Source organism: Nuphar pumila, chromosome 5 (assembly GCF_984573655.1).
Source record: "Nuphar pumila chromosome 5, dmNupPumi1.hap1.1, whole genome shotgun sequence".
Lineage (NCBI taxonomy): Eukaryota > Viridiplantae > Streptophyta > Magnoliopsida > Nymphaeales > Nymphaeaceae > Nuphar > Nuphar pumila.
In genome coordinates this window covers 44,302,979-44,318,819 of record NC_143253.1, presented here as the reverse complement: position 1 = coordinate 44,318,819, position 15,841 = coordinate 44,302,979, and the positions used below count along the sequence as shown (strand labels likewise).

At 37.8% G+C, this 15,841-nt stretch overlaps 1 protein-coding gene across 1 annotated transcript in view; it reads right to left on the bottom strand.

The window, feature by feature from the left end:
• Positions 1–749: 749 nt before the first annotated feature.
• Positions 750–15,841, bottom strand: part of LOC149837475 (alpha-mannosidase 2-like) — a 44,769-nt gene continuing 29,677 nt past the window's right edge. Inside the window, exons 3-4 of the mRNA XM_090006065.1 lie at positions 4,768–4,800; positions 750–3,940 (exon numbers count right to left, since the gene is read on the bottom strand). Of these exons, the coding sequence (XP_089862191.1) occupies positions 1,175–3,940; positions 4,768–4,800 (2,799 nt within the window). The 3' untranslated portion in view covers positions 750–1,174. The remainder of the gene's footprint in view (positions 3,941–4,767; positions 4,801–15,841) is intronic.

Here is a 15,841-nt window from a genome sequence, read left to right as displayed (position 1 = left end):
CCACTAGGCAGGTGGTCTAGGTTCAAATCCCATGAGCATCACCCCCACAAAGCGTGGTGACTATCCGGGAGTGAGGGGTAAGCCCTTGGAGTTTTATGCTATCAGCACAGCGATCATAAGTACAGAAGGCAGAGCCAGCTCGACTAGGTCTATGATCCTGGGGTGGTTTCCCCGAGTAAAAAAAAGTTAGCATCCATCAAAATAGGTGATGGAAACCATCAGATTTAGATAAATTACATGCTTACCCTTATGGATCATTTTTTTTATCCCATCTCGTATTTGGATTCAATCATTCAAGAATCTAGCATCAAATAGTCTCGTCTTCCACATCAATGTTGACAAACAAACGACCTAATCTTAGCCCTAATAAAAGACCAAAAAGCATAAGCCCTAATTGAGAACTACAAAAAGTTTTAGTTAGGGCTAAGATAAGGACTTTGGTTTTGCGTATCACAAAGAAGTGCTGCTAATAGTCATGCGGGATACATGACACCAAAGGCCAAAGAAAAAAGACGAGTTGGGTGATATATTTGATGTCAAACAACAGCAAGGATATTTCGGACATTTCATTTACTTAACCGTGGTTAAGTGAACAGCACTTAAACGAAAGACTATTTGTTCTAATAGAAGACTAGGAACTTTTTTAAGAATAGCAATGAGGGAGGGAGTTGTTTGGGTTCAGGCATTCATGAGACTAACATCAAGTTCACCCATAATCTTCTATCAAAAAAAAAAATCACCCATAATTGAAATATCAAGAAAGCATTTTGTTGAGACTTGATGGATTAAATCCCATAAAATATTTTATGAACCAAAGCAGAAGAATTGTACAGAGCTGAAAGCACAAGTGAGACTCCCTGTAAGGAGATTTTAACATTAAACTCTACTAAATTGTCACCAGAAATCGGTGGAAACTGATGAGGTTCAGGAGAATCTGCAGCACCTCTGACGGCTTAAACCATGAAGAACCAGCTAAATCACTAACCAACTCATGCTGCTCACTGAATTCATATACAGATTCGTTGGAATGTTTCAGCAATTTACCTCATCAGGAATGCTGCACAGATTAAAGCAGGCCAACAACAAAGACGTGAAAATGGACAAGCTTCTGTGGTGACTGTCACAGTTGAATTACTCTTTAGAAAACCACCTGTAAAACTATCTTAGATGCATTTTAAGCCCACTGGTTTGGCCTCATTTCCAATTTGTATGCTTGCAGCTCCATGGGATAAAGCATCACTTGTCCTTCACCAGTGATTTCACGCAGCTGCTTTCTGTGCGGTTCATCAATGTTCCGTACCTTTTCAGTGTCATCATGCAATATATTCAGAGAAGTTGCTCTTGCATCCAAGATGGCAAGATCTTTGAATATTGAGAAGAGATTAAACAACCCATATGTTAATGTTGAACATCCAACGCCGCCCTTCTTGCAATATGATGCATCCCAACCCCTCTTCTGCAGAATAAGCAAGAATCTTAGATCTTCAGGTAACCTATCAAAGAATTTCAATGGACGAGGAACCTTTAAACTAACGATATGAACATCACATGGCAAGGAAGACATTAATGGAGAGAATGATTTTGGAGGTGACTGCATTGATATCTCTTCTGTTTTCTTGCTCAAAAATGCATGCATTGGATAGTTTAGATGGGCATCAGCCCTATGAGATAGCAGGGATGGATTGAAGGGGCCCAGACCTGCTAAATCATTTGTGGAAGCAGAGACATTGGTTTCTATTAGAAGGTGAAATAACACATTCATGGGGCGGTTATCCAGCACACCTTGGCCTAGACCTCTACCATCATCACGTGTTAATCGTCTGTCGAGCATTATCTCAAGCCAGCCACTTCTAAGGCTTGCCACACCTAATGACTGTCGAGAATGGACAGAAAATCGATGGCCCCCAGAGTTCTGCAAGAAAGCAAGGGAGGGCATAGGATAATAATTTCCTTGTAATGGGATCTTATCATATGTTTCCCTTCGGCTCATCTGGAAACCATTCAGATCAGAATAGAAGATTTGTTTGTTTTCTATATCTGTCTTAAACCTAGCAATTAGTTCCTTGTCATTGAAGTTGGAATCAAGAAGCTCAACATGATACTCCTTCTCTATCAAAAATCCCTGAACTGTATTCTCCCCATTATAGATACGAGTACTGTGTGAAATAGGGGTTATACCCCATGATACCTCTGGGTATGAATAAACTTCCTGCATGAAAGGACCATCAGATATTACCAACCTCCCACCTGCCTGAACAATAGGTTGGGCTTCACCAGTAGGCTTGAAAAGATATGCCCCACTTCCCACGCTAGAATACATACCAATTTCTTCCCCAATAATTGTTACAGTACCATCTTTATGACTAGTGACTTTCTGCAAAAGACCATGTTTGGTATCAAATGTCAGTGTATGCAAGTGGTTCCAGACCTCTACAATATCCTCAACCAGATTTGAGCAAGTGTAAGGAGCAGGGCAAGACAAAGTCTTTGACCCAGTAAGTACTTTGAGTTTTGAATGTGTTGGTTTGTCACATCCCACATAGCCATTAGCAATATAGTAAGTCTGTAAACCCAAGGGTGGAACAGAAGCTCTCCAGAAAACTCGATGCCTCCCAGTGAATAATTCATCCTTTTCATGCTGTAATTCAGGAGCAATTTGACTTCTCACAAAGGACCAATTTGATGACAAAACACATATATCTGGCTTTGTGACAACAACCATCACAATTTCTTCTCTTGTTTGCTCCAGAGGATTAAAGAACACAACTGATTGTACGCTTCCTTCAGGGACTTCAATTACACGGTGAAGAGGTTGAACATTGTACTTTGATCTCACCTGCTCTGCCTCAAACTGAGATACCTGACTCTGCTCTGCCTTGTTATGACGGATGTTAAGCAATACTTCAACAGATTTAGACATGAAAATCTGCAGGTCATCTAGAGAAGTATGCATTCGAAGTCCATAATCCTCAACTACATGGTCTTTTGCAGTACCTGTTACACCATCGTGGTGCTGAAAAAGCGCTAAATTCCTCCTTGCTGCTGTCAACTTGTTGGAGAAACTGATGGCATACTTATTACATGGAGATCTCTGACAGTAACCCAGAACTAAAGCAAACATAATTTCAGTTGCCCGCAAGGTTTCCTCCAATACGCGATCAACAGCCTTAAAGAATGGCCTTGAAACATAATAGCCACTCCAATAATCATGTTGCCTATCAGCATAGGTAAAGAAATCACCTGACAGTGAAGGGAAACCTTCAAGATCTCTGGAACCAAGCTCCCCCGGTCGAGAAAAGTTTATCCTTTCTGCCTCTGCACACAGTGTTCGAAAATAGTCATCCAACGTGCCAAACTTTGCCTCAGCATTCAGAGATGGATCGGAATTGATATAATCAAATAACAATTGATAGTTTCTGAACTGAGATTCTGCTTCATCTATACTAACATACCTAAAATCATCCCCAAGAGGTACAAGAAGGGTATTTGTTCTATAGAGAGTAGATTTTTTCCTATACTGGTCTAATAACTTCAAGGCTCTTTCCTGCACGTTTTTGGGGTTAGTCTCAACTGGATATTCACCCCATGGACAGGATTCGTAACTAAAGCCACGCATGCGAGCAAAATCAAATTGACAACAGACAGCTGGTTCTGGTCCACATGTGTGTGGTACATCATAAGAATAAAAAGGCATCATATGGACAAATATATCAGTGGTTTCATTGACATCCCAAACCTGCCGCCATAAAAATTCCAGATTATGATGCAGTGCAAGTTCCTTTTTTACTTCATAATGAGTCCTTTGGATAAGCATGTTCTTAAAACCCATACGACGAAGTAGATATGCCATTGTAGCAGAGTAACCAAATGGATCAATAGCCCATGCATTCTTCGGAACAACCCCAATGGTATCAGCTAACCACATATTACCTTCCATCATCTGAAACATAAAGAGAATATGGATGTAAAACAGTTGCAGCCACTATTATATGTCAATTACAATCACTTATGCATAAGAACTGATTAGCTCAATAGCCACTATCCTGCATATCCTTCAGCTTGCATGCATACAAAATTCATAAACTGTGAATTTCTACCAAACCAACAGACAAAAACATTATTAGAATCCTCCACAATTGCTTCAGGCATGTCCATATAAGTACAGAATTCAGTCAAAGTTGGTGATATGATTTATTACAGAACATTTGAACAGTAAAAGAAGTATAGGATGAAAAGGGGAAAGAAAAACTTGTGAAGAAAGGAAAGTGCATTCTTCTGTGAAGTTCATGCTTCCTTTAATGTCAATATAGAACACATGGGCTACCAATCTTAGCGATGGATGCCTTAAATATATACTACTAGCATTTGCAGGTATGAATCTAACAAAATACTTCCATGTGTTTTCTTTGTTTCTTTTTTTTGTTTGCATGGTCATTTATACCTCATGTAAAGTTCTAGAATTACAGAAAATAAAAAATATATATATATTAGAATTCACAAGGGGAAAATTACTAAGATAATTAACATGTTTGCTGCACATGCCTATCATTCTGAGATACGGCTTCTAGCATTACAGGAACTAAACATACATAAACTAGAATTCATATGGGAAAAATACAAAGAAAACCAGCAGGTTTTTTACATGCTTACCACTATGAGCAACACCGATTGTTATTATGCATTTTAAATTGAAGTAAAGAGCAAAGTACAACTATCATGAATAAATGTGTCACAAAAGAAGAGGGAAAAAAGGGTACTCAAGCATACCTGCTCTACAATAGCAAAATAGTGAGAGTTTGCCTGCAAACAGAAAATGTTAAAAGTACAATTGTTAGAGAGCTTTTCTTCTTTTTTAATAGATAGATGACATTGGAAACAGTAAAAATCTGAAGTTGCAAGATACATGGAATCCCTGCGAAAAAATTGGCACCAGAAATTGTCATCCAATTGAACTGTTACGCTATCAGTATCAAGAGCATCCAGGGCATCAAACACAAAAACCTTCTTCCTCAGCAAAAGCTTGTGTTCTTGTCTTAATTTACATTATTTCTAATTTCATTTTTCTACATCATGTGTTTCTGTCATGGACAAAGTACCCTACGGAGTGGCTTGTGCTCTCCTGTTCACACAGATAAGTTCTCGCAATTTTATTGAGATTTTTGGTGGCATTTGCAAGTCATAAACTCCAAATTCTATGTACTTTCTGCAGTCTGTTTGTATCAGTTGCTAGAGCATATGATCTGGGCAGTAATGATGCCCGAGAGTATCTTCTGATTCTGCAGGTGCCATGACTTATTGTCTATGTAACATCAGCAGTTCTGTCAAGCCCCTGTACCTATGTCACATACCTGTGCTGACACTGGGTACACTTGTGCATGGATCAACTGGGTTCCAGACCTAATTTGACTCATTTTACCCATTTTATAATCCAAACAATGTATGGTTTACACTCGACATTGGGAGTAGTCTGCTATTAACTATATTTGGTAATCATTACTTATAGTTACCGCCATATCTAAAACAGTTTGTAAGGTGTAGCATAATGGTGCATTTTCTGCATGTGCATGTGCATGTGCATGTTTGTATATATACATCATAATCACAAATCATGTTTTTGGAAAGAAAAAAAAAAAGAGAAAATCTCATGATATTTTGAAAAATGAGTTTTCCTTTAGAAAAATCTTGGAAAGAGATCAGTATATATAAATGCAATATATATATATATATATTAAAAATGCACATATTAATAATATGAAAAACTAGGTAAAAAGTGATTTTATTGCATTTTTATCGGCTTAAAACTGTAATATTTTCAAAACAGGTGATATTTTAGAAATATCATGCTTTTTGGTATAATATTGCCTTCCCAAAATGTTGTAACAAAATCTCAAAATATCAGCAATTTGTTTTACCATGATATACATGTAGAATTGCAGAGGATGGTCATTGCTGAAACTTGAAAAATATTGAATCTGGTGCATACAATAGAATAAGACTCCCCAACATGATCAAGATAGTTGCTTTGTGTATATAAAGTTACCAACCCGGGGCCAACTAAAATGAAAAAGACACAAAGACCAAAGAATGCAAAATGAAAGAAATTAAAATATTCCATATCCTTGTCCAACACAATCACTACCAACTGAATTATGAGATTCTGAAAATTGTGAAAATACTAATGCACCAGTACAATTAGGACAAGGTTGATAAATTAGCCATTTTAGGAAAGAAAAGAATTAGAAAGTGGTCAGCATGTATTTCTGGATTTGGAGAAACTTATTCAAACAGTCCAACCAAAAACATCATTGAAAGTAGAATTAATGCTCATAGAAAATACAGGCCATCACCAAAATACAACAGTTCCATGAAGAGGGCAAAAGATCACATAAACTGGTTTATTTTCCACAAAAAGAAATTATGATTTAAGTTTATTTGGGCAATGAAGCAAAACATCCGGTAAGTGCTATTCATGCTGCAACTCACGCAGAGCTGAATAGAATCTTCTGACTACTTGGTTTGGTTGAAGAACTCATTTGAAGTTTTGAGGACTTTAATGTTAACAGTATAACTGGACCAACATGTTTGGATCCAGATCCAACGTGTGGAGATAAGAAAGTTCCAGAATCAACATGTGGAAATAAGAAACATGGAGAGGATGGTTTCCATCTCAAGCATAGACTAAGTTTCTATCACAAGCATGAACTCCAAGAAGGAAATCTTGATAAGAAAGGAACCAAGACTTTCCATCTCAAGCATGGACTCCAAGAAGGAAATCTTTATAAGCAAGGAACCAATACTTTCCATTGTAATTGCCTTACTATAGAGAAGAATCCACATATGGGAAGTTACCTTGTAAATGGATACAAAAATATCCAAAACTCTTGTAAAGCCTAAGGTTATATATAGTGGGCACCTCACACACACAACCCAATTAAGTGGTGTGAGCATTGTTATAAAAAACGCGCCTTGAGGCTCAAAAGGCCCCGCCTTGAGGCACAGCCCTCTGTGCCTCAAGACGCAAGCATGAGGCGTGAGGCGCAAAACAAAAAATTGTACAACAAGATTTCTAAGACATAATTAACAAGATTTTTCCAGGTTAATCTCATATATTTTCCAGCTATTTCAGTTATGTAATCAGTTTCTTAGTATATTTTAACTTTTGTTGGTTAATCTCATATATTTTCCAGTTATGTAATCAGTTTTTTAGTTACTTTTATATGTTAATCTCATATTTCTTAGAATAATCTCATATATTTTAACTTTTGTAGGTTAATCTCATATATTTTCTAGTTATTTCAGTTATGTAATCCGTTTCTTAGTATATTTTAACTTTTGTTGGTTAATCTCATATATTTTCCAGTTATGTAATCAGTTTTTAGTTACTTTTATATGTTAATCTCATTTTTAGTACTTATTTGAGATTTTATATTTATTATTGGTTGTTATTTCATCAATAAAACATTTCTTTATTTATTTGTATTTTTAGATATTTTTTTAAAGCTTTCAAAAAAACAATTGAGGCTTACGCTTTACGCCTCGCCTCGGTTTTTGGTGGAGCACCTCGCTACGCCTCAACGCTTTTCACAACACTGGGTGTGAGATTATTCGTGGACGTAGGTGATTTCTCACCGAACCGTGTTAATTCGGTCTCCTATTTTGTGTGTGTGTGTGAGACGTGAGGGCTGGGGTCCTCTCTAATATCGTGAGTGCTCTTTCATGGTATCAAAGCTAGGGTTCATCTAAGCTTCATAGTCGCTATGGCAACAGGATCGTCTTCTCCAACAGGCACTTCTGAGATAAGTACCTCTCTCTCCATTGTTGTCAGCTCCGACAAGCCTTCAGCACTTTCTTTTCATTAAACCGACTGCAGAAAATTTTATGCTATAGGAGTTTTAATTTACTCCATTGTTGCTTTCCTATGACCTCCTTGGATATGTCAATGGGACAAAGCCTTGCCCACCAAAATTTTTGACATCTCTTGATGGGAAAACCGAAATCGTTAATCAAGCCTATTCATCCTGGCTGAGACATGACTAGCTTCTTGTCAGTTGGATTATCTCATCGTTATCTGAACTTGTCCATGCTCAAGTAATTTAATTCAAGACATCATATGATCTATGTCACAGGGATTCGGCCAAACAGGTGCCGCACCGCGTCGACGCGACGCGGGTGCGGCACCCGGTGTGGTCAACCCGACCCTGGGTGCGGTCAATGCACCCAGGGTCATTTTGGTCCATTTTTGGATTCTTTTTAAAAAAAAATGCCCTATGAAATAGGCTGCGGAATTTTAAAAAAAAAATCTTGGGGGGGGGGGGGGGGGGGGGTTGCGCTGCCCCCCTATAACCCCCTGCCAGGGGCGGCCCCCCCTGACCTCCGCCCGCTGACCGCAGCGGGACCCGCACCAGGGGGAACCCCCCTTATATATATATATTATTTTTCTTTTATTTATTTTTTGCCGCTCCCCCGCACCCAAGGTTTTTGAAAGTGCCACACCCCCACCCATGTGACATAGCATATGATGTATGGAACACTCTCAAAGGCGTGTAGCTGCCCACTCCCGTTCAAGAGTACTGCAGCTAAAAGAACAGTTACAGACTCTCAAGAAATGGACAAAATATATTGATGAATACCTTCAAAAAGAAAAAACTCTTGCCCACCAACTTGATGTGGCTGCAAGATCGGTGAGTGAAGAAGATTTGATATTATATGTCTTGAGAGGTCTACCCAGTGAGTATGCTGCATTTAGAACATCGATTTCTACAAGTGATCCTATTACCCTTAGTGGGTCACACAACCTATTATCGTCTGAAGAGGCCCAATTAAGTGATGCAAATCATGATGATTTTGTATCCAATAGTAGGAATCAACAACAAAACAATGATCAGTTTTAAAAATTTCCGCAACAATAATAGAAACTCAGGCCAACAGAGAGGAAGAGGCGGATATAGGAGACGAAAACAGGGTCATTAGGATCAGTTTGACCAAAACCGTGGTATTATTGTTTGCCAGTACTGTGATAAACCCAAACATAGTGCCTGCCAATGTTATCAAATAACCAGGAACCAAACCAATAATACCCACAGTTCCAAAAATTCATCACCACCTCCGCAAGCATATCATGCATCCACAAGCAGTGTTGATGAAGGAAACTGGTACCCGGCTTTCATAGGAGACGACACAGGTTTGAAAATTCATAACATCGATACTTCTTACTTTCATCTGGGTAACACTGATCTTGTTCTTAAGGATGTTTTACATGTTCCACATATCACACACAATCTTATTTCAATGAACAAGTTTGCTAGAGATTATAATGTTAAATTTGAGTTCTATCTTAATTATTGTTGCATTAAGGATCAAGTGTCCAGGAAAGTTTGCAGCAAGCGCAATGACGGTCTATATCAGATAGACTTTCCACGTATTCAAAAGAATAAGTACTGGTTGGAGAACCTGCATCCCTTCATCAGTGGCATCAAAGGCTTGGTCATCCAGCCTTTCGGGTGGTTCGACAGTTTGGTCTTCCATATTGGGTGTTGAGAACTTTATTTGAGCCATGCTTTACCTTTCACTTTGTATAAAATTTCAGAACCCTTAGAACTTATTTATTCTGATGTTTGAGGTCCATCCCTTGTCATTAGTTTTGATCAGTTTTGTTATTATGTTCATTTTGTGGATGCTTATTCTAAATTTACTTTGATATACATGGTTGCCCACAAATCCAATGTTGCTTCAGTGTTTCGAATTTTTAAAGCCAATGTTGAAAAACATTTTTGGCAATAAGTTTTTACAAACCAAAAGGGGTGGAGAATATCAGGCTTTAAACTCTTACCTTAAGCCGTGGTATTAGACATCGGATTTCATGTCCACATACTCGTGAACAAAATGGAGCAACTGAACGGAAACACCAACATATCATTGACACTAGGTTGAGTCTTATGCGCCTTGTTGAGGTTCCCAAAAAATACAGCTCATATGCCTTTAGTACAACAACTTGATTAACTATTTGCCCTTTCCTGTCACTCGCGAAAAAACTCCATTTAAAATCTTGTTCAAACGACACCCTGACTATAATTTTTTTAAAGTGTTTGGATGTTCCTGCTACCCTTGTCTTCATGAATATAGAACAGATAAGCTTGACTACAGGTCTGATCTTCATGTTTTACTTGGATATAGCAACTCTCATCGGGGTTATTAGTGTCTTAATATGACTACGGGTAAGGTCATTATTACTCGACATGTTTTTGATGAGTCAAGATTTCCATTCCAATCCATGACCCAAGCACTGGTAACTAGTCATAACCGCAATTCTCTGGTCATACCCATATTTATATTCATCCCACCAGGGCCGTACTTGTGTTTTATGGGGCCTGAGGTGGAGGGAAAAAATGGGCCTCCTATTAATAGCAGGAGTTCTAGGGCAGGGCCTCGAAATTTTTTGAGCCCCTATTAAAAATGGGCTCCCTAAAAATAGGCCCCCTATTAATAGTAGGAGTTTGGGGGTAGGGACTCGGAATTTTTTGAGCCCCCTATTAATAGTAGGAGTTTGGGGGTAGCGCCTCGGAATTTTTGGAGCCCCCTATTAATAGTAGGAGTTTGAGGGCAGCACCTCCAATTTTTTTGGGGCCCCTAAATTTTTTTTTTGCTGTTTTTGGTCCCCATTAAAAATGGAATCCCTATTAAAAATGGGCCCCTAAATTTTTTTTTGGCCCAAGGGCCCTGAGGCCCAAGTCTCATTGGCCTCTTGACAGGTTCGGCTCTGCATCCCACCAATCCCTACTAATGACATACCATGTTCACCTTATTCTCATCCCAAAATCTCGTGAACCATATCCAAGTCTCCCCTACCTCTCATGCGAATGTCAACCTCGGACCCTCTCCATTAATGTCACCTACATCTTCCCCACATGCTAGTCCTCTTGAGCCTCTTCTAGCTCTAGAGCCTCTTGTTAAAATGTAAAACTGTACATATATGTATATATAATAATATTATATTATTATATATATATAAATACATTTTTAATTTCTTTCTTTTCTGTATTTTTTTTCCTTTATTTTTATTTTTTGTCTTTATGTCATCTAGTTCAGTTTGAACTAGAATGACTGTTGCTAGTCAAGTCCTGTCCAGACTTGACTAGCAATAGAGCTGTTGGACTGACACAATCCAACAGCTCTTAATAGAGCTGTTGGACTGACACATTCCAACAGCTCTAAATAGAGCTGTTGGACTGTGCCCAACAGCTCTATTGAGTCCTCTTTCAGCTGTGTATATAAAGGGGTGCAGCCCCTCTTGTATTTTATTCCAATGCTTCTTAAGCAATTGGTTTTTCATATCAATAAAGAATACATTTTTATTTTTATTTTGTTTCCAGTTATACCCTTTTTAAGGGTTATGCTTTAGTGTCATTCTTGACACTTGCTCTTGTTAATCAAAGCTCGTGTTTCGAAGATCCCCATTTCATTTCATGGTATCAGAGCCGCGGAAGTACTAAATCTTGAGGAAAAGCTGCCTCGGTTTCCGTGCCCGTTTGCAAAAGTGTTCGCCACTTGAAGAGAAGTGTTTTATCACTTCATTGGAGAAGATTTCACATCTTGTTGTATTGTTTTTTTTTTTTTTTTCTTTCTCATTTTCCTTCTTTTTTCTCTTCTATCCCTATTCTTTCTCTCCTTGTAATCGATGGATGACAATGATAAAGTCACCATCATGCCTATGAAACTAAGCGATACGAACTATATAACATGGGCTTCAATCATGAAGCACCATATATGGGGAAAAGGCTTATGGGGGATTGTGGATGGTTCCGATTCGGAACCTAAGCTATCTCTTACTAAAAAGGAGGGAGATAAAGACGTCCCTCTATCGGAAGAAGAGAAAATCAAGGCTATTGTCTCATACGAGAAGAAATGGAAAGAATGGAGAATATCTCATGCGAAGATAATGTCATGGCTTATCAATAGCGTTGACATTAAAAAATGCTCAAGTCTTGCCAAATTTGATCATGCCGATAAGGCATGGGAATACCTTAAGAATATGTATTCCCTTAAAGATATTGCACACGTGTGCAACCTCCAAGAAAAAGTTCGAATGATGACACAAGGAGACAAAACTATTCGTGAATATTACAATGGGTTGTCCGAACTTTGGGAAGAACTTTCCCTTTTAGAACCAAAATGGCATTGTGCCGAAGACATCGAGCTTCGTCAGAAACAACTCGATGTTGAACATTTTTACCAGTTTATCACTGGATTAAGGCCGGAATTTGAAACCACTAAATCGGCCCTACTTCACCGGGGAAAAATTCCTTCTATTGTTGAAACTATTGAAGAGTTAACAATGGAAGAAAATCGTCTCCGGAAAGGTTCTTTAAAAATTAAGATGATTCCGTTTTAGCCGTGTCTAGACCAGGGAATCATGTTCGATCATATAGGCCTCCTCACTTTAACCGACAAAATGGTGACTATGATAAGAAGAAAGTTATTTGTATCACTGTCATGAACCGGGACACTACAGGCCACAATGTCCCAAACTTAAGGAGCTGAGAGAAAAAAGAGCTGCAATTGCTGGATCGGAGCCTAAAGATCAGGATGCACCAGTTTCCCTGGCCCAACTAATGGAGATCCTTCAGCCTCTCATCAAAGGTGCCTCTTCCTCATCTGAAGCTTCAACCGGCGCAGCAGCCTCATCTTTTTCTGATTTAGGTAAAATTTCTTGGCTTCTTGACTCTGGTGCATCTTTTCATATGACCCCAAATAATCAAAGTCTATCCAAATGTGTTAAAAATAAAACAAGTGTGTCAAAGGTCTTTACTGCTGATGGGACTTCTCTTGAAATAGAAGGAATAGGAGATTTTGAAAAAATTTATAAAACAAAAAAATTTTTTATTCCAGAAATTAGACATGTTCCCAAATTAAATTTAAATCTTTTATCTGTATCTCAAATTTCTGATTATGGGTGTAATATTTCTTTTTCTTCTCATGGTTGTTGGGTACAGGATCGCCAGTCAGGCAAACTGATTGGGGAAGGCCATAGAGAAGGAGGACTCTATTACATGGATTTTTTGGAAATGCCGAAGAAAGCTTTTTGTTATAATATTCAAAAAATAGAGTTGGAACTGTGGCATAAGAGACTTGGTCACCCACATATAGCCAAAATCCAACATTTTCCAAATCTAGGGAAATTTTGTAACTCTGAATCATTTGATTGTAAAGATTGTATTCTCGGCAAAATGAAAATATTACCATTTCAGAACAGAACCTTTTTCTCTTCAAGACCACTTGAATTAATACACTCGGATGTTTGGGGTCCTGCACCAGTAATTTCTAAAGGAGGATTTGTTTACTATGTTATTTTTGTCGATGATTTCTCCCGACATACGTGGATGTACTTTCTCAAACATAAGTCTGAAGTATTTTCATACTTTCAAACTTTTCATAATATGGTTAAAAACAAATTTCAAAATGATATTACTATTTTTCGCACAGATTCAGGGAGAGAGTTTTTATCCACAGATTTTCAAAATTATCTTAAATTGCATGGCATCACACATCAAAGATCTTGTCCTTATACACCTCAACAAAATGGACTGGCAGAACGAAAACATCGCCATATTATAGAAACCACTAGAACTTTATTAATAGCAAATCAAGTCCCTAAAGACTTTTGGGCAGAAGCTGCCTTAACTGCCACCTATCTCATTAATAGGATGCCATCTTCTTCGTTACAAAATATCACTCCCATTGAAAAACTTATGAACATTTCTCCAGACTACTCTAGATTAAGAATATTTGGGTGCAAATGTTTCATATTTACTGACAAAAATGATAAACTTTCCCCTCGTGCGATTCCCTGTGCCTTTTTAGGATATGCTGAAAACCAGAAAGGTTATAGATGTTTTGACTTCAAAAATAATAAACTATATGTGTCTAGAAATGTTTCCTTTCTTGAAAAGGAGAGCTTCTTTGATTTTAGAAAATTAAAAGACGTCACTGAGTACTCCTTTTTGCTAGATCTAACATCAACATCTGATGAATATGACATTGATTGTAACTTTGATGATGATCCAAGAATTATTGATCTAAATGTTGAAAATGAAGAAGTTCATAGAGATACTAGTATTCAATATTCCAGGCGACAAGAGTCTAATACTCCATGTGCACTTGAGAAATATTCTAACATTCCAACTAGACAATCATCCCGAATCTCGAGGCCTCCAGAAAAGTTTGTATCATACGAGTCTTTCTCACCCACATATAGGGCAGTTATTGCATTAATTCACTCATATGAAGAACCATCCACATATTTTCAAGCAAAAAATGATATCAAATGGATAGAAGCCATGAAAGTTGAATTAGATGCACTTGAAAAGGCTTCTACATGGAATATTCAAGATCTTCCTCCAGGGAAGAAAACTATAGGATGTCGATAGGTTTATAAAATTAAAACCAAGAGTGATGGTACTCTTGAAAGATATAAAGCCTGTTTAGTAGCCAAAGGTTATGCCCAAGAATATGGGATTGATTATGAAGAAACCTTTGCTCCGGTGGCTCGTATGACTACTGTCCGAACCTTAATTGCCTTAGCTTCTATCAAAAAAATGGTCTATTTTTCAAATGGATGTCAAAAATGCTTTTTTAAATGGAAAGCTAGTTGAAGAAGTATATATGGAACCCCCTCCTGGTCTAAGTATTCCTAAGGGTAAAGTCCTTCGCTTAGAAAAAGCTCTTTATGGACTTAAACAAGCACCAAAAGCTTGGTATGATAGGTTTAGTCGTGTTATGATTGATATTGGTTTTCAATTCTGTTTAACTGACACTACTTTGTTTATTAAGAATTCTGATGCAGGGATCATTGTGCTTCTTCTCTATGTGGATGATATGATCATCACCGGAAGCGATAAACAGGGAGTTGAAACAATCAAAACACTTCTTAAATCTCATTTTGAAATGACTGATTTGGGCTTGTTGAGATATTTTTTAGGCATTGAAGTTGCTTATTCTCCTAGAGGATATTTATTATCTCAGACTAAATTTGCTTTTGATATTGTTTTCAGGTCTGGTATTACTGATGATAAGAAAGTTGACACTCCAGAAGTTCTTAAGCAATTGGTTTTTCATATCAATAAAGAATACATTTTTATTTTTATTTTGTTTCCAGTTATACCCTTTTTAAGGGTTATGCTTTAGTGTCATTCTTGACACTTGCTCTTGTTAATCAAAGCTCGTGTTTCGAAGATCCCCATTTCATTTCACCTCTCAAAACCCATCCTATGGTGACTCAGTCACAGGATGGCACTGTTAGTTTGGATCATGGATCCGACCCGCACCACATTCCAAGGATCCACCTAGGGATGCGTGGGCGGTGGCATGTTTGTAATTTAATTTTATTACTTGTGTAATGTTATACCCTGTACCACACTTATAAATAACAAGTAAAAAGGGAAAACCCTATTGCCGCCGACTCCTCTCCTCTCTCTCCTCTCTCTTTACATCATCTTTAACTCTTGGAGGTTGATATTTCTGACATGGTATCAAAGCACAGGCGCGGAAATCAATCATCTAGAAGGCCTATAAGGACCAGCACGTGCTTATAAAGGACGTAGACTCTATTTCTGTCTCTTTTCCTTAATCAGATTTCTTTATTTCTCTTTTTCTTAATCAGATTTCACGTCATTCTAGTTTTTCTTTCGATTCTTTTCATTTTCAATATTTTTCTGGTACGCACGTCTTAATATTCTCTTTCGATTCTTTCAGTCTGCCGAATCTTTGTTTTTTCCCCAAAATATTTCTAATATTTTTCTGGTTCGCACGTCACTATTCCTCTGTGTAACGTGTGTGCTGATATTAT